This window comes from Garra rufa, chromosome 3 (genome assembly GCF_049309525.1).
Source record: "Garra rufa chromosome 3, GarRuf1.0, whole genome shotgun sequence".
Lineage (NCBI taxonomy): Eukaryota > Metazoa > Chordata > Actinopteri > Cypriniformes > Cyprinidae > Garra > Garra rufa.
In genome coordinates this window covers 62333560-62353858 of record NC_133363.1, presented here as the reverse complement: position 1 = coordinate 62353858, position 20299 = coordinate 62333560, and the positions used below count along the sequence as shown (strand labels likewise).

Below are 20299 nucleotides of genomic sequence, written 5' to 3'. Positions count from 1 at the left end.
CCAAAACCTACCCAACCCATTACATGTTACACCGTACTTTTATTTTGACAGATTGCCGTAAAGTTTCTGTGTCATACAGTTTGATATGATGCTAGTTTTCTCAAATGAAACGGTAAAAGTGACACTCACAGCAGTTTCGGAGATTGAGTTTATCTGTTCATGTGAGATGAAAATGCCAAAAATTACCGGGAGCGTCACGTGTGTTTCAGTATGCGTGTAGTAAGAGCCAGTGTTGCCAAGTCCACTTATTTTAAGCGACTTTGGGCTTGTTTTTTTGTAAAGTCGCTTACAAATATTGATAGTCGCGGGTCGCGTTTTTTTGGGCTTGTTTCTAAAGTGTAGTTGCTTATTTGGGCTTGATCCCAGCTCCATAATAAGTTGTCAAGCAGATATTTTCTATATGTTATTTAAACCATAGACAGATATAAACGATTAAAACGTAGGAGTTTGTCTACTGTTCCCACTGTCTCTCCCTCCCCTCTCCCGATACACACAGGAGGCAGCAGTTTTTTCCCAGCCACATCCTGCTTCTAATTGGCTCTGACCCAGATGGCAACGAGTACTAGCCAATCATAAGCAGGGCAGTGCAATCTTTTTTTTTTTTTTTTTTTTTCTGGTTAGGAAAACGTCAGACGTTTAAATTAATGCGCGCGAGTTGCGAGTCGACTGATGGTGACTGACTGGATTGTATGATAGTTTTTTTGGAGCGAAATACCCCATTAGATATAACAAAGACTGGGAGAAAGAGAAAGGAGTTAAAGAATGGATTCAACCCATCATGGGGATGACTCAAAAGCACTGTGCAGAGTATGTAAGTGTGAAATACGTGCAATGTCAAGTTTTCTAATGTTAGATAATGTTAAAAGGTGGTTTAACTCCCTCTTGTGGTCATTGTCCTGAAGGTCAGGGGGGAGAAAAATAAATAAACTACTGTATTGACAATCTGTATCCACAGTTTAAAAATCCGTCCCCACGGATTGTAAAACTGCACACAGTTTATTTATTTTTCTCTTCCCTGAACCTAGGGGGGCTCCGTAGAAAAAGTCGCTTGTTTTGGGCTTGTTTTCACAGGCCTGGTTGCTTATTTATCTCGCGAGATCTGGCAACACTGGTAAAAGCTAGTCTCCGCCATGCATACGTACAGCTAGGCAAACGGAACATATCGGATTCATATTAAAACGGTCTTTTTGCATTTCAGTTTTCACATACACTAGTCCATATCGCGATTTGAATTAAGTGACTGACCCACATTTGATTTATGAATCCAAAAAACGACGAATTTACGTGGCATTTCGCTATAGTAGATTCGGTTTTTATGAATGGAGAACGACGCGATCCCGTCTGTGTTTGGAGGAGACTTAAACGCGCGACCATATTCTACTACAGTCTTCGGTATACATCCGCGTTAAACTATCAAGGTGAAAGTCATCATAGCTTGCGTAGTTTAGACCCAGCTCCCAACCCAAATTTGAGAATAGATTAACGGCGATATTTATTTTTATCGCGCGATAAGAGTTTCACGTTAACGCAGCACGTTAACGCCGATAACGGCCCACCACTAATATATATATATATATATATATATATATATATATATATATATATATATATATATATATATATATGATATGTCCTCTATAGAAAAAATAAATTACAATTGGAAAATACAATAGAATGATTTGCTATACCATTTTTGCTTTATGCAATATGTGTCTGTAAAATAGCAATAAACATGTTGTCCCATTATATATGTATCTACACACTGCATAATGTGCTTTTGGGGTAACACATAATGAAAAAAAAAGTCTCCAAAGGAGAGTAATAATTGACAGCATTTATATATTATATTTTCATAGGAAATCGGTGTGTCTTTCAAAACATGCTGTAAGTCCTGGTGTCCTCTGATGTGGACATCTATGAAATCGATCTCCCATTTCATAACAGAAAGTCATAGTGTAATATAAAACCCCATAACATTCTCCTGATATGTTGATTTATGACAAACAATCTTAAAATTAGTCAGATTTAAATAACAAAACAGCATCATATTATTTTAAAGTTGTTAAATATTGATCACTAAATACATGTCAGCAAGTTTTTAAAAACCAAGGAGAGGAATAGTTAATGATAAAACTTAGTTTTGTCATTATTTTTCTGATCTGAGTGTTTGTGAGGAGGCTCTTGCTCCGTCACGTCCTCAGACAAACACCTCTGACCTGCCTTAGAAAGCAGAATGAAGCTCCTGATGAAGGAGAGCTGAAGACCTCCAACTACAACCTCATATGAGGAACAACTGAATCTCAATCAACTTCAACAGACTATCTGAAGACTTCATGAATTTAATCTCATTCTCTCTGACTTCAGCACAAAACTCATCTGTATTAAACTCTCTCACTTAAGTACTTTTAGGGTTAATTATGTTTTATGCACCATTTTTAAGCTAAATGAAACCTATTTACACATTTTGTTGATCCATAAAAAACACACACAGTTGTTATCCATGATACTGTCATGATTATGATCTTGTGTTTTTCTGTTTTGTGTTTAGGGACTTTAATGCTGAAGTGTTTTCTGTTCCCATTGTTTCTGTGTTCACTTCCTGTGTTTAGTTCCTGTTTCACTTGTTGCCTTGCCTACCTTGTTTGTTTCTATAGTTACCCTCACCTGTTACCATGGCTACTCATTGCCTACACCTGTACTTTCCAGTCTATAGCTGTGTCTCATTTGGAAGGCTGCGCCCTCCGGAGGTCGAATCCTCCGGAGGTTGCATCCTCTGTAGGATGTGTATACGAAGTGTCCTTAACTTAGAACAAAAACGAGACGGCCTTCGTAGGACGGGAGGAAAGAAAAAAAGGACAGTTGGAAAATGAAACAGGATTTTTCACGTTACTATGCAAACAAATTTAGAGCATCGTTGCACTCTCACACTACTTAAATGAAGGAAAATTATTTTTACATTTGTAAAGTAATTTGAAAAAAAAAAAAAATGCTTTTACTTGTTTTATTTTATTCAATGTTTCAAGAGCTGCAGCATATCTGTTAGAGAACAAAAATAGGAGGATATTAAGAACAACCTTATCCGTTTTTACCGATTTAAATGATAAACACCACATCTTAGCTTGTGTGTACATCTGCCAGTGCCGGCATTTTTCAAATTAACGACAGTTGTTTACGGCGACGCAAAGAATTGTGGGTTATCTGTAGTAGCAAAGGATACATCTCATGCATCCTTCGAATTTCTGTGAAAGAAGGTCGCATTCGAAGGTCGCATTTGAAGTGTCCTACTTGCTTTTCTGAAATGAGACAGCCTCGATGACGTATGCAGCCTTCGAATGCGACCTCCGGAGGGCGCATCCTTCTAAATGAGACACAGCTTATATGATCTCCAGAGTTTCTCTTGTTTATTGTCTTGTTGGATGTATAGGGCCCATTTGTTTAAACACTTTAATTTTTAGAAACTTAAATTTTCTGTAAAGCTGCTTTGCAATCATAGAAAGCGCTGTACAAGTAAATTTGAATCGTTTCAGTTTCAGGATTTGGTTTGTCTTGTTCATTGCTGGATTTACTTTTGTTGTCTTGTTTGAATAAACCGTAAACTGCACTTGGATCCAACATTGTGTTTTAATGACACACTACAGATCATTAGACACTCATGGATCAAGCAGTCACATTATTTCAGCTTCAACAAGGAAGTTTCTAACTCAAGGACGATCTAATGGTGCATTCACACCGCACACTTTGTCTTCGTCAGGCAACGCTCCCAACGCATCTAGTTTGACGGATGTACGTTGAAGCTCGCAACGCTTGCTTTTTGGTGCGTTCACACCGCACACGTCAGGCAACGCATCTAGTTTGCACACTTCCCCTGAATAAACAAAGACAAACTAGTAGGGAGTGGACATTTTGAAATCTTCTCATGACCATGTTTTGCTAGCTAAGAAAAAAATGGGAAATAATTACGTTGAGAAAATATTTGATAACTTAGCCGACATCCCGATCTCTTCAGCGATCTTCATCCAAGCAAGTTCCTTTACATTCCTGTCTTTATACAACAACGAGAATGGATCATACAATTATCTGCGATTGCAGACAGCTACAATGAGCAATATATATATATGTAATATAATTAAATTGAAAATATTTTTTTCTCTGCTCCCGCTTCATTCAAGATATGCGTGGTGACGTCGCTACAATGAGAAGCTCTGATTGGTTGACGCACTGCGTCAAGTGCGTTAAGTCCGTCAAAAGTTCAACTAGCTGAACTTCTGCGTTGCTTGCGTTGGCTGCGTTGACGCTTGAAACGCAGGTAACGCTTAAAAAGTTGACGGATCCAACGGACACAACGCAACGCAGAGCCTCTGACGGACCTCTGACGGACTCAACCATTGACTTTACATGTAATCTTGCCGCAACTGAGGCATGACGGTTTGGGCGGTGTGAACGCAGCATAAGACCGTTTGGACATTTCTTATCCAACTGACTGACCTGACTTTGCTCTCATTGATTTCAACAATAGTTACAATCCACACTGATCTGATGGTCCTTGAGTATCACTGAGTAAGTTTCTTCATAAGACTCTCACACCCTTTGAGTAACACTGATGTTACAGAGGAGAGATGTGGAGAGGAGAGTGATGGTCTGATTCACTTCAGGTTTAATGTGATTCAAAATTAAATAATTTAAAACAATCATGTGTTCGTTTATATATGTTGGAAATTGTTCTTTGTTTTTTTGTTTTTTTTATGCTGCATCTTGGCCAGGTCTCTCTTGTAAAAGAGATTTTAATCTCAATGAGTTTTACCTGGTTAAATAAAGGATAAAAAAAAAAATAATAATAAAAAATAAAATAAAATCATGATTCATGAGACAAGTGCTTTATTTTATTGATGTATTAATGTTCCCTAACTTATGTTTTATGTGTTATGCTGAACTTCAGGAGCTTGTAGATTCGGTGTCACAATTGTATTTCATTCTCATAGGAGAGTAGGAAGACAATGATGTTCAACTCACCCTTCACAGAGAGATGACCAGAGCCAAAATGTGATGAGACTGATCTTCTATTTATCTGTCCTCTACACCAGTACCGTCCCTCATCAGATGCAGTGGCATTTACAATCCTGAGAGTGTCTCCAGTTACAGTGTAACGCTCAGACTTCTGTGACATTAGATAGTTTGTGTTGCCTTTATACCACTCATATCTCCAGTTACGGTGATCAGACTTCATCTCACACTTCAGATCGACTGTCTCTCCAGTGAATACAGTATTACCTGGTGTCACAGTCAGTGTAGATGTGGGTAAAGCTGTGAACAGATTGGTTTATTTCTTTTGTCAAATTAACTGGATTTTGAAATGACAAAGTTATTAAAACATTATTAAACAGTTCGTGTTCTGGCCAGTAGGTGGGACTGTTTTTAGTCAGAGGTTGTAATAAAGCATTTATTAAACATGACATGAAGCTTCGAATATATAATCTCTGTATACTTGTATATAATAATATAAACTAACTATACAACTTTCACTGATCAACTTTCTCGGTCATCTCAGAGTTTATGGAGTGTGTGCACATGAAGATGTGACATCAGTATTGAACAGCCAATCACATTCATTCAAACTGTGATTTTCTTCTTACAAGAGAGAGTCTTTGTGTTTCACTGCCAAAGATTAAAATATTGACACATATGAATAACTTAGACACTTTTACACAGCAGGGATGAAAAGATCTGTCCATGAAAGAAGACAACTTAAAGTAAACGTGTCATATCAGCACAAGTAACAACTATACTGGACTGAATTGGTTTGGTTTAGTCAACTCAAAACTAATCCTGTAAGCATGAGTTTGTTCAGCCATCATCATGATCCAAACCTAATGCATGTGTTTTACAAAAGCATCATTAGCCAACGGATGCAAGTTCCACTGAACTCTATTGATTTATTAACTACAGAACCTGTGACCATAGATGCTTTTGGGAAACACATCACAGTTAGACTTTACACCATATACCAACAAGTTCTTATTGAGAGAGAGAGAGAGAGAGAGAGAGAGAGAGAGAGAGAGATTTAGATGTTGATAGGAAATGTTTATATTTTCATCATTAATAAATTAACTAATTGAACGTTAGAAATATTGCATTTGATTACAATTACTGTAGTTGTAATCCAAGTTAATGTAAAAACCCATAGACTGAAAGGATAAACGGAGCTAAAGTAATACATTTCTACCCTATTTTTTATGAAAATCCAAATAGAGCACAATTTAAAGCAATTATAAAACATTTTTGGTAATTTATGTGACTACGCTTACAATCAATTTAAGTGTCAATGCTAATTAGTCTATTTATATTAAGTTTACTTAGAATATTTGGGAAAATATACTTGCAACTATAACATTGAAACTATATTTTAAATAACCCTGTTTTTCTTCTTTTCTTTTTTTTTCAGTGTGCTGTAATTGTCACAGTTGTGTGCAGGTGGTGATGTGGTGGAGATCCAGGGAGAAGCCAGGAAACGGAAGTATAAACAAAAACACTTCATTAAAGAAAACTAAAACAAAATCCAGCAAAACAAACAGGAATTCAGTGAACAGAGAATAACACGAAGTAACGTTATCGACGGACAAAGGGGAGTGAGCAGACACAGACTATAAATACACAGAAACAGGGGAGTGGCTACAAACGAACAAATGAGGGGGAAATGCAAATATGGGCAAGACTAAACCAACTATGACAAAACACTAGGGGGAGACAAGGACTAAACCAAATGAACTAGAAACAGAGGGGGAGAAAACACAACGAAAACAGAACAGAACAGGACAAAACATGACACAATCCTGACAGTAATTGTGTTGTTAAGCCAGGTTTGTGAAGGTGATTGTTGCTTCTGGAGATTAAATATGCGTAACGTGTTACTAATGTCACAATATTGATTATATTATCCCAGTGATGCTATCATGAGATCCAGCAGTGTCGTGACAATCAGATTATTTGACTGAGTTGACAAAAAAATAAGTCTGTATTATTCAGACACACACAGACAACATGAACAGCGTATGAATCTCAACAATGATGACAATCAACATAAAGCTTCATGCTGAAGTGCATGATGGGAGCTGGGTCACTCCCAGCATGCACTGTGGCATGAATAATTTATACAGTTGAATTGTTTTAGTATTTTTTCTTATGTCCTTTCATTTAATGATATTGATATTTAATCTTCGTCTGCTGAGATCGTGAGTCTTCTTCTGGTCTTCATCTAAGGCTGTGGCTGCACTGTAACGAATTGCTGTAAAAATTACATCAATATTTTACAGCAGTGGGTTGTATTTCTTATAATACAGCATATTGCTGTAAACTGCAATGCATTCTGGTAAATTTCAAATCTAAAGAGGCGGGATTATCTTCAATGGTCGACATTCGGGAGCAGCAAGAAGAACGATTCACAACTGTGGTAAGTGTCTTATTTCTGTTTTATTTTTCATATTTCATAACTGTAGTGGTATATTAAGGTGTCATAAACATTCGCGGTAACTGCAGATTAACGAATCCTCCATCCGCGGAGCACGAGAGAGACTTGTGCGGGGATTCGGCAGCACAGTCGCGTGAGGATTTGACACATTCCCCGGCCTTATATCGGCTATAGGCGTAACATCTCTGGGTTCCTACGCTAAGAATTACAAGCTTCATTGGCAAAAGATGTGATTCATGGTGACGTTGGCTGATCAGCACACTTTCTCGTGATTATTTTATGCTGTAATTCAAATCTGCAACGGCAGCCATCTGTTAACACGGACTTTAGACTTTAGGAATTTAGCAGGATAATATATGTTTCAAGTCAATATGTTCATGCCCAATTTCTATGACATTTCGTTCATGCAAATTTGAGAGTTATTAAATAAGAGAGTTGAAAAAAAGGTCCAATTTTATTTAACATGTTAAGATGTTTAAAATTATTATTATTTTTGTTTTTATTAAATAATAGGTGCACTGAGTTTCATACTATACAACACTTTATGGAGTTAAATATTGTTTAAAGCTTATGCAGTTAATATATTGTTTAAATTGCTAGTCATTATTATTCAGCAATCTGGAAAATAAATACTGCAAATAAAGAATACAAAAATTAAAGTAGTACAATATTTTTACAGTGAAACGTTATTTCATGATTTCCAGTACACTTGTAAAATTGCAAACTATTGCTGCAATTTCACAGTAGCAGCTGTAAAAAATGTATATATCGTTGCTTGTATATATACAAAAAAATGCTGTATTTCAACTGTAAAACTGTAGTTAATAATTTACAGTGCACTTGAAAAAATTTACAGTACATTTTTTTTTACAGTGTGCGAGTCATTTGCTGTGTTTCCATTCGTCTTTTTTTTCTGTTCTTGTTGTTTCTCTTTCCTTCAGTACTTCTTGTTAACAGCAGGTGTTTATCACTAATGACATTCAGTGTCTGAATCAGCTTAATTAATTTTAATTGGGGTGGGCTTTAGTGAACCCATGTAATGAAGAGTGAATGGTGGTAAAGAGTTTAACAAACATTTATTTATTTATTTGTTTGTGGAAGCAAGGGGTAACTATTTTAAATACTGAAGTTAATGTGAGATTTTGAGGCTTGGACTTTATATTATCTTAAAATACAATGTAAACTTTAATGCAGGCAAAACATATATTCTATGTAATAAATCTCATTCATCAAAATCTTTTACCTTAAAATTAATAATATCAAATCTTATTCATTTTTTTCTGTCTTTATACAAAAACACCACTGCAGACAAAACAGTGTTATGGGGCAAAAAAAAAAAAAAATTAAAAATAAACAAGAATTCTGTCTGAAAAACACACTCACCTGATACTGACAGTGTAACTCTTTCACTCATCTGTGAGTACTGTGGAGCTTTTGACTGGGTTCCTCCACAGCTGTACACACCACTATGAGACCAATCCACAGGTGAGATTATATAGTTCTGGTCTTGTGCTGCACTGATAACTGGATATCCGTCTTTATTCCAGCTGTACCACCAGTCTCCTGTCTCCTGTATGTCACATGTGAGAGTGACTTTCTCTCCCATGAACAAATTTTTTTCAGGATGAACATGTACTACAGGTTTGGGTCTCACTGTGAAATGAACAAACAAAACACTTCATGAGTTAAAACACGAAATTAGCTTTTCACTTTCAGTCAGCAGTTTAGTATCTGTTCTGACCAGCAGCTGGAATTATTTTCAGTCCACAGGTTTCAACAAACTATTATTTAACACAATGATGTTGAGAAATCATGTCTGTCTGTTCTCAGTCTTTCATCTCTACAATGTTTTCATAACACATATTGAATGAATGACACTAAGAATAGTAGGTGCAGAAGATCATTAATTACAGTGAAAACTGTTGCATTAAGCTAGCTTGCTCTTCTAAATGTAACATTCATGATTAAAATTAAATAAATCAAATTAAATTGTAAAACTTTATTTTAAGGACCACTTCTTACTATTAATTAGTTGCTTATTAGCAACATATTATTAGCATATTGGCTGTTTAAACATAATTTTAAAGCACATAATAATGTTAAATAATAAACACATAATACAAAAAAATGCATCGTTAGTTAGATAATTGGTCCCCAAACTATATTGTGACAAATAAAATTAAATTAAATAAAAACATGAATCTCAGGAGTGATTAAATAAATTGCATATTTCCTTGGTCTGTTCAAGATTACAATTAATCAACTCTCTGGTAGATTTAATAATAATAATAATAATAATAATAATAATAATAATAAACAAAACATAGATATACTTTAGTACTTCTAAGATAATCTAAAAAAAAGTTACCACTTGTAGTACAATTGAAACAATCTTTCACATTTAAATATCATGCATAGAAGATACACTTATTAATTATAGAAAATATAAGATTAATACATGATGACAATATAAAACATGTATTGATAATGTATTGCCCACATACTTTTAGAGATTAAATAATTCATTTCAAATGGATTGTAAGTATGTTTACATTCCCTTTATATGAGTATTTAACTTTTGGTGTATTTACAATCAAGTACACAGTTACTTTGTCATAAGAAGCACTTTGTTTATTAAAAACATAGCACTTCAAATACTTAACTGTACTCAAATGTGTTGTTTTGTGACCATGAATGTGAAAAAAAAAAAGTATTTGGTTACCACTTGTAGTAAACTTGAACCCACTAGTGTATGAAATATGTTTGAGTGTTCTACAAGTGGGAAGTAAATACATTTTTAATGGTATGTTAAAAGCACATGTAGTTCAAATTGTGTGTGTGTGTGTGTGTGTGTGTGTGTGTGTGTACATTTTACATCATATGCCATTTTATCAGTAATGCTAGTGTAGCATAGGCTAGGCTAGGTTCTCTGCCAAAACAGAACAAGATAAAAATTCTTAAGGAGACCATGGCGGAAGAATTAGGGAGCATTGAGGGGCATTGGGAACTCTGTGTCTTAACTGATTCTTCAAAGGGAGATATAATTGATCCACAACAAAAAGTGTTCAGTATCTGTCCAAAAAATCAGCAGAAAAATTAGCAGAAAAGCTATAGTTAATTAAATCAAGTTATCTAAGTTACACAAACATGGCAACAGAACTGTGTGTTACAGTTCTGTCTGTCTTGTCATTAGTTTTTCCCATTTGTCTTCCCCCCGTTGATCTGTCATTTGGTTTAGCCCTTCGTCATTGTGATTCCCTGCACCTGTCCTTGTAATTATTAGTCATCTGTGTCACCTGTGCTTATTGATTAGTCTGTCTTTAAAAGTCTGTCCTTGAGTTCTGTTCTTTGTCGGTCCTTTTGGTTGAATAGATGTGTGTGATGTTCCTGACTTGTTCCTGTCGAAGATTTATATTAAATATATTGTATTTGGTAATTCCTGTCGTCCGTCTCGTCAACTCCTGCACGCACCCGTAACATAAGGACCGACCAACTACAGTTTACCTGGCGTCTTTCCCTGCGTTTATTTTTTCGTTTTTGTATCAGTGTTTGTTTTATATTTTTTCCCTCATGGATGACCCCAACGTTGCCATTATTCTCCTGAAGCAGGGGAGACGCTCTCTCGAGGACCACACCAGAGACTTTCTCTTCCTCGTTCCATCAACTCACTACCCGGACAGCTGCCTGTGCACGTTCTTCCACCACGGACTTAATGACCATATCAAGATGCAGCTGTCCGGGGAGGGTCCTCGAGAGAGCTTTGCCGGATTCGTCGAGTGGGTGCTGGCGTCCAATGGATCTTCCTGGACTGTCGATAACATCGAGGAGGACGTCAGCCCCGCTCACAACCCAGAGAGCAGCCAACCATCGCCCCGACATGCAGAGCGGGAACCCGAGCGCACCGCGGATGCAGGACTAGAGCCGCGAGCGACCGAGCCAGAGTCCTCTCCGGCTGATCAGGTGCGTGAGTCGGATTCCACATCTCTGACGGTGGATTGCGACGTGGAGCTAGGGAGGAAAACGGAGAGCCCTGCCCACTGCAACTCCGCTGGGGGTGAGCTGGATATCTCTGGGGACTTAATTGACTTCGTTGCTGAAGTTGTGGAGTATAAACTAATTGACTTTGTTTCTGAGACTGTGGATATTGACACGCCGGATTTAATAGACTTTTTCTCTGAGCCACTGACCTGCATAGACTTCCCTCCCACCCGCCCTCATCTGTCTGAATCTGCCTGGTCCCCGCTGGTTCCGCCCAGCCGTCCTGAGTCCTCGCTGGTTCCGCCCAGCCGTCCTGAGTCCCCGCTGGTTCCGCCCAGCCGTCCTAAGTTCCCCAAGTCAGCAGTCAGTCCCCTTGCTCACCCTCAGCCCACCATCTCTGCAGTGGGCTCGCCGCAGGGATGCCTGCTCACTTCGGTGGCAAGGCTGGAGGTTCCCTCAGCTCCGCCTCCAGCCTCCGAATCCAGACCTCCACCTCGGTCCTCCGACCCTGCGGCTCCACCACGGCTCTCAGCGCCCTCCTCTCCACCGTCGCCCGTCGGTCCACCAGCTCCACCGGGCTCCATCGTCTTTCCGGCTCCGCCCTGGTCAGTCGTCACCCCATCGGATCCTCAGGACTCTGCTCCTCCGGCTGCGTCTCGTCACGCCGTCCCACCGGCTCCTTGGGACTCCTCCTTCCTGCGGGCACAGCCTCCATCCTCTGTCGCTCCGGCTCCGCCGCGGATCTCCGGGACTCCGCCTCCGCCTCGGCCGCCAGAGCCCGTTCCGCCTTGGCCCTCCGGATCCGCGGTGTCGCCCTGGATCTTCGGCTCTCCATCTCCGCCTCGGGTTCCTCTGCCAGCTGCTCTGCCTCTGTCGGTCGGCCCCACGGAGTCGGCGGTCCTTCCTCCACCATGGCTCCTCCCTCCGTCGGCTCCTCCGTGGGCCGTCATCCTGGCTGCGATCTGGGTCCTGCTCTCCTGCTTCAGGTCCCTCCTGTGTCTTCCCTGGCTCCTCCCACCGTCGTCACCCCCTTGGACTGTCCTTTTTGTCACATGGACTCTTGTTTTTGTCCCCCTTCCGGGGTTGCGTCCTCCGCCGAAGCCCCCGCCCTCATTGACTCTGTTTTCCTGGTTTTCCGCCCCTCTCGTTTTTTCGTTTTTTCTACGGCGCGAGGACGCGCCTTTCCGGAGGGGGGCGTAATGTTACAGTTCTGTCTGTCTTGTCATTAGTTTTTCCCATTTGTCTTCCCCCCGTTGATCTGTCATTTGGTTTAGCCCTTCGTCATTGTGATTCCCTGCACCTGTCCTTGTAATTATTAGTCATCTGTGTCACCTGTGCTTATTGATTAGTCTGTCTTTAAAAGTCTGTCCTTGAGTTCTGTTCTTTGTCGGTCCTTTTGGTTGAATAGATGTGTGTGATGTTCCTGACTTGTTCCTGCCTTGTTCCTGTCGAAGATTTATATTAAATATATTGTATTTGGTAATTCCTGTCGTCCGTCTCGTCAACTCCTGCACGCACCCGTAACACTGTGGAACTGAAAATAACCTCCTCCAAACTGATAAGGTCTATAGCCCTTTGTTAAAGTCGAACTGACTGCTTTGTGGCGATATGTGAAAGGCACTATAAGGAAGCCAGCGTAGCACACAGTATCAATCACAAAAAATACAAAAATAAAATTAAAATATATAAAATGAAATAAAAAAGCTGATTAACAATTAAAAAAGAATAATAATAAAGGGATAATTCATTAAAAATGAAAATTGTGTCATATTCCTCATGTCATTCCAAATCAATTAGACCTTTGTTCGTCTTCGAGACGCAAATTAAAATATTTTTGATGAAATCCGATAGCATTCTCACAGTGGTTCAACTATAATTTTATGAAGCTAGGAGACGCTTTTTTACTGTGTGCAAAAAAAAAAATATATATATATAAATTTATTCAGCAATTCTTGTCTGATATTCACTTGGACTATTTCGTCAATGTTCTTGGTACCCTTTTGGACCTTGAATGAACCTTACCGTCTGCATGTTTGATTTAATAAAAAAAAAATCTCAATTTATGGGTTAAGAAATGACATGAGGGTGAGTAATTAATGCCATGAATTTTATTTCTGGGTGAACTATCCCTTTAATAACAAATTAGAATCAATCCTGCTTTAAAAAAAAGATAAACAGATGTGAATATAAACACTCACCTGATACAGTCAGTGTAACAGCATCACTGATGTCTGATCTCTGTGAGTCTGATCTCTCTCCTCTACAGCTGTATTCACCACTATCAGACACAGATGTGATGGTGTAGACTCTCTCAATGATGTGTTTGATGACTGAACCATCTTTAAACCAGCTGTATGTCCACTGAATGTTTCCTCCTCCCTGTATGTCACATGTGAGAGTGACTGTCTCTCCTCTGAACACTCGCTGATCTGGACTCACCTTCACTACAGGTTTTGGTCTCACTGTATTAAAACACATATTATAAACTGTTATAAACTCAAAACCTCCTTAAGAGTAAAAAACACTTGCTTTTAGTTTGTATTAATTGCACCAAAAATATTTGTAAATATTAGCAAAAACGAAATAAAATTGATATTGATATTCATATTTATATTATTATTTTATTTTTTTCACACATCAACTGCAGACTGTACGACAAAACATTTAAGAGTGTAAAAACTGTGCTGAATGTGACAAGTTTATGGACCTTTTTCACATTTCCGTGTTTCTCATCACGGAAGTCGTCATAGTTGGGTCAAATCTGAGAGCAGTGAATGGGAGTGTACCACAAATATATTTTGTTTTTGCATTCCCACATTTGCTCAAATAGCATTAAAAAACTCCACAACAGTGTTTTCCTGACAGAAGAGCGAACAATGTCAAATTTACCATCCTCCATAGACACGGCATTACAATTTAGCAGTAATTTGTTTTGTTTTTTGTAACGTGATGAAAAGGTGATATATAGTGTTATAAATGTACATACATTTTATTTTTGAATCGAAATATGAAAAACTTAAAGATTTATGATGATGACAGTTAAAACACAGTCTTGTGAAAAGGGTCCATTGTTGCATAATTTGATATATTCACATTCCATTTAGAAATAAGCTAAATATACTGAGCTGAATTTGGTAAGCAGTAAGGCATTTTTCTATTCTCAACAAAACCAGTTCAGATGACTGGATGTGTGACAGTAGAATGAGTTTAGGAGGACAATGATATACAACTCACCCATTACAGTGAGAGAAACTTTATATCTTGATTGTGATGTTTTTGGTCTTCCATCTCTCTGTCCTCTACACCAGTACTGACCCGCATCAGACTCAGCAGCTCCTCTGATAGTGAGAGTGTCTCTGTCTACAGTGTAACGATCAGACATCTGTAACATTACACTGTCTGTGCCTTTATACCACTCATATCTCCACTCAGGTGTCCTGTCATATCTCCAGTCATTTGTCAGGCCATTTCTCTGTCTCCAGTAAGTGTAATACTCGATCACACACGTCAGATTGACTGTCTCTCCAGTGAATACAGGACTGTCTGGTGTCACAGTCACTCCAGATGTGGGTAAATCTGTGAAGACAAAAAAAATCATTATTATTTTTTTAAATGTATTACTATTTTAACTTGTATTTCATAACATAACTCCTCAATGAGGAACAAACTATCTGAAGACTTCATGAACTCATTTAACATCATTATCTGTAAGTCTCCTCATTCTCTCTGACTTCAGGACAAAACTCATCTGTATTGAACTCTCTCACAAGTCCATTTCTATTCTCATTATAGTCGTGAATATTACCGGTAACCATAGAGACAGTGATGAGTTAATAATAATTAGTTAATAATATTGTGCAACAACACACTCATGTCAAGATTTGCTTAGACAAACTAAACTGTTCTCACTACATGATACTCTCATGATACTTAAAAATTTAATTTTTAATTACATCTAAGACAAATGATGAAGAGTTAACAAACATTAGTATTCATTAAAACAGTAAATTTGTTGTTTCATCAGGAATGGACTTGAATAGGCTTTGGTTTTGTTCTTCTCTCTCATGCAGAGGACAATAGAGACACCAGGATAGAAACATTCATGATATGCTTATATAAATATAGTTTAATATTAGAATCATATGCTTTCACTCTGACTACATACACAAAATATGCTTTAATTTTGTATTTCATTAAATAATTTATTACATGTAATTAATAATAAATCAATAAACATGGAAAAGCTCAAATGTGTGACCTTCTGGGTTCATTGTATTTTTTGCATCGTTTTTGATGCTAAATTAAATAGTTTTAAACATTTGGTTAATTTTTAAATGATACACACTGCTGTTATTTGTGACACTGTTATGATTATGATCTGGTGTTTCCCTGTCTTCTGTTTAAGGACTTTTATGCTGAAGTGTTTTTCTTTTCCCATTGTTTTTGGATTCACTTCCTGTTTAGGTCCTGTTTCAGTTTGTTACCTTGACTACATAGTTTTTTTTTTTTTTTTTTTTTACCATAGTAACCCTCATCTGTTTCCATGGCTACTCATTGCCTACACCTGTCCCTTCTTGTCTATATCTCCAGTGTTTCTCTTGTTTATTGTCTGGTTCTATATGAATGTATTGTGTGCATTTGTTTCTGTATTTGGTTTATCTTGTTCATTGCTGGATTTACTTTTGTTGTCTAGTTTAAATAAACTTTAAACTGCATGTGGATCCAACATTGCGTTTAACTGAAAGAGCAACAGTCGTACAGCAGTCAAATTAATTCAGCTTCACTAAGAAACTTATTCACTCAAGGACCATTAAAGACTGTCTGGACATTTCTTTTTAATTTGATTACTTTTCTCTCATTTTTTTTTTTTTCGTCTACAAACCCGTTACAATCCACACTGATTTATGATGGTCCTCGAGGATCTCGAATGAGTTCCTACATTATGATACTCTTACACCCTTTGTGTAACACTGATGTTAAAGAGGAGAGATGGTGATTCTGTACAGGTGTAATGAGATTCAACATCAGATCATCTGAAACAATCATCAGATGTACAGCGAATGTGTTAGTTTTAGTTCTCTGTGTTTTAGAAGTTATGCTGAGGAACTTCAGGAGCTTATAGATTCAGTTTCACAATTGAATCTCATTCTCGTGTAGGAGAGAGAGTTTAGAGATATTGATATTCAACTCACCCTTTACAATGAGAGAAACAGTGTTTGATTGTGATGAGACTGATCCTCCATATAGTCTTCTACACCAGTACTGACCCGCATCAGACTCAGCAGCTGCTCTGATAGTGAGAGTGTTTCCTTTTTCAGTCATCTGTGACACTTCACGGTATCTGTTTTCTTTAAACCACTCATATGTCCAGCCACTGTACTCAATCACACACGTCAGAATGACTGTCTCTCCAGTGAATACAGTATTGTCTGGTGTCACAGTCAGTGTATGTGCGCCTGTGAACAGAAGAAAACTGTCTGAACTGAATGTCTGATTTAATGCAGTTGATAGTGATACAATTCTGAGTAAAATTTGCTGTGTTATGATAAAAATTGTAATAAAAACATATTGATTTATTTGTTTTGTAAATTCACTGGAATTTGAAATGATAAAGTTATTTAAACATTATTGAACAGTTTCTGTTCTGGCTGGTAAGTGAGACTCTTTTCAGTCAGAGGTTTCAACAAAGCATTTCTTTTAAAGAGCTCATGAGGTAATAATACTGTTCAGTAAAAAAAAAAAAAAAACCTTGTGTCTAATTCTAGCTGTCTGATATCAGCCTCCTACAACTAACACAGATAATCAACATTAAGTTTATTTGATGCACGATCTTGCAAGATCCTAACCCTTATACACACCATTAGTTTAGGTCAGGGTTTCTGAAACTTCTGGGAGCCAGGGACCCCTTACAGAGGAGAAGCTGTGTTTGAGCATATCTTTAATTCTCTCAGATGTTGGAACTTCGGTTGAATTATTTATTGATTGATTTATTTATTTATTTATTTATTTTTTTCTCTCAAGCTGTTTTAAAAGCAAGAGTAATTTGAAACCATACAACTTATACATTAACAACAATTTATTTAAAACATATGAATCATACAATATGTTGTGTAATATTTATTGATTGATTTCTCCTCTGATCCCGGGTTCAGAAAGTACACTCAGGATGTTTGGTGTCTCCCCACAACCCAGAAGGTAAAATGTACTATTACTATTGAATAGTATTATGTTTCTTCTATAATATCAATCACTTTATCAGTGTTTTAACTCTACAGATGTGCAGTTTAACTTTACAAATCATTATGATCATTTTTTTAAGGGGGAAAAATAAGGAAAGGTTGTGTGGCCAAGTATGTTGATTAATACATTGTTGTTAATGTCTAAGTATAACGCTTGCATTGTACTGTAATAAAAGGTGACAAGATTGCTGCCATAAAATAAAATTGCATTTAATAAAATAATGTTATATATATTAAGCCACTAGATGTCAGCAATGATCACTCAATGGCTCATTTAAATTTGTATTGAGACATTATTAAAACATCATTATAAAAATAAAAATGACTCTTTGTCAAAGTTTAACTTTTTGTACAAAAGTACAATTTTTGCAATTATTTTACAATATTTTGACAGATTATATCACAGAGGAATTATTTTGTCATGACGTAAGGGTTAATGGCACACAGTCAGTAATTACAGTGTACAGTTTCGCAGTAAACTACATTAAAATTATTTTATTTTACTTTCCTCAAAAACTGCGGAAATAGCAGCGTCAGCATGAGGACCTACAGACAGATGACGCTGATTGAAGCAGAATATAGACATAAAGAAACAAAGAAACAAATGTGGGATCTTCATGTGATCCATAGACAAATAAACCACTACAATAAACACAATTCACATGAGTTTAATAAATCAAATTACTGCAGTAATGCACAGTACCTTGAGTGAGTCCAGCGTGGATGAAGGACATCAGGAGCACTAAAAACAGAAAAAAAACAGAAAACACGAAAATGAAGCATTTCCATTCATTGAACATAATGCACATCATTGAAACAAGTCTTGAGTTTGAACTAAAAGTGATTTTCTGTGTTTTAAAGCTCATCCATGAAAACCGATGGTGGATATTCTCCATCATTTAACATCAACACACATGATAACATCACAGGACTCTGAACTGAAAAGAGATACTGCCCAGAGAAGCATTTTGAAACATTGTGGTTGACAACATACGACACATGATGATATTCTCATCAGACATAAGACAGTGAATTTGTTGTTTTTTTGTTTTTTTTTGAAAATGAAGATGTATGACAACAAAATAAATAACTGAACAACTTCTCAAACTCAAATAGATACCTGGACACATTTCTGTCTGGTTTGCGACCACAGCACAGAGACAGCACTCATGAAGATATTATTGTTGCTTAAATTTCTGTTAAATAATTATATTTGCTTACATTTTTATTCAGTCAAAATATCAGTTCTGATACTAGATAGCACTGCTGTGTTAGACACTTTCGATCATAACAAACTTCTAGAGAGACTGGTAAACTGGGTCAGGCTTTCTGTGGTGGTCCTCAGATAGTTGAGGTCATACTTAGAGAAGAGAGAGGTTATTATGTGAGTAAAGGAGACCATGAGTCTAAGTGGACATCCATGACATGTGGAGTCTCTCAAGACTCGATCTAGCACCACTCTTGTTCAGCTGTATCTGCTCCCACTGAGTCAAATAACGAGAAAGAACCACATTGCCAATCAAAGCTACGGAGATGATGCCCAGATTTATTTAGTCTTATCGCCTGATGACTACAGTCCCATTGACTCTCTCTGCCAGTACATTAATCAAATCAACAGTTGGAGGTGCCAAAACTTTCTTTGAGTAAACCAAGAGAAGACTAAAACTAACATAACGTTCTCAAAGTGGATGTGACTCTAGACGACAAACAACAAAAAATAAAGTCAAGAATCTTGGTGTGATTCTGGAGTAAGGCCTTAGTTTCAGTAATTATGTCAAAGAAATAACCAAATCAGCATACTATCACCTCAAAAACTCTGCAAGAATTGGATGTTTTGTTTCAAGACTTGGAGAAACGTGTTCATGTCTTTATCACCAGCAGGTGGATTATTAATGGTCTCCTCACTGGCCTTCCCAAAAACACCATTAGACAGCTGCAGCTCATACAGAACACTGCTGCCAGGATTCTGACTAGAACCAGAAAATCTGAGCATATCACACCAGTCCTCAGGTGTTTATACTGGCTTGCAGTTACAAATAGGATTGGTTACTCATTTATAAATCACTCAAGGACATTGCAGATATGCTCACTGAATATAAACCTAACAGACTCAGATCATTAGAATCAAGTCATTTAGAAATACCAAGGGTTCACTAAAAACAAGGGGACTCTGCTTTTAGCTATTATGCTAACCACAGCTAGAATCAGCTGCCAGAAGAGATCAGATGTGTGAAAACAGTAGCTACATTTACATCTAGACTCAAAACACATGTTCAGCTGTGCATTTACTGAATGAGCTCTGTGCTACGTCTCACTGATTGCACTATGTTATATGAATATCCTCAAAAATTGTAATGATTTTAAAATATTAATATTTATTTTTTATGTAAAGCACTTTGAATTACCATTGTGTTCGAAATGTGCTATATAAATAAACTTGGCTTATATATAATGATTGTTTCACACGAATGAATATTTACTGGAACAAAACAAACTACAGAAGTACAAACCACAGTGTTTGAGAAATGCACAGCCTCACTTCCTGTTTGACGCTGAGAACATCGACTAAACCCTCACATTGTGTTCAGGTCATTTTGACCCAGAGAGAATTGAATTTTTT

At 37.2% G+C, this 20299-nt stretch overlaps 1 protein-coding gene across 1 annotated transcript in view; it reads right to left on the bottom strand.

Moving 5' to 3' along the window:
• Positions 1-20299, bottom strand: part of LOC141331700 (basement membrane-specific heparan sulfate proteoglycan core protein-like) — a 75398-nt gene that overhangs the window by 41081 nt on the left and 14018 nt on the right. The window contains exons 2-9 of the mRNA XM_073836733.1: positions 18976-19039; positions 18383-18421; positions 16708-16896; positions 14756-15016; positions 13639-13902; positions 11098-11170; positions 8846-9138; positions 5011-5301 (exon numbers count right to left, since the gene is read on the bottom strand). Of these exons, the coding sequence (XP_073692834.1) occupies positions 5011-5301; positions 8846-9138; positions 11098-11170; positions 13639-13902; positions 14756-15016; positions 16708-16896; positions 18383-18421; positions 18976-19039 (1474 nt within the window). The remainder of the gene's footprint in view (positions 1-5010; positions 5302-8845; positions 9139-11097; positions 11171-13638; positions 13903-14755; positions 15017-16707; positions 16897-18382; positions 18422-18975; positions 19040-20299) is intronic.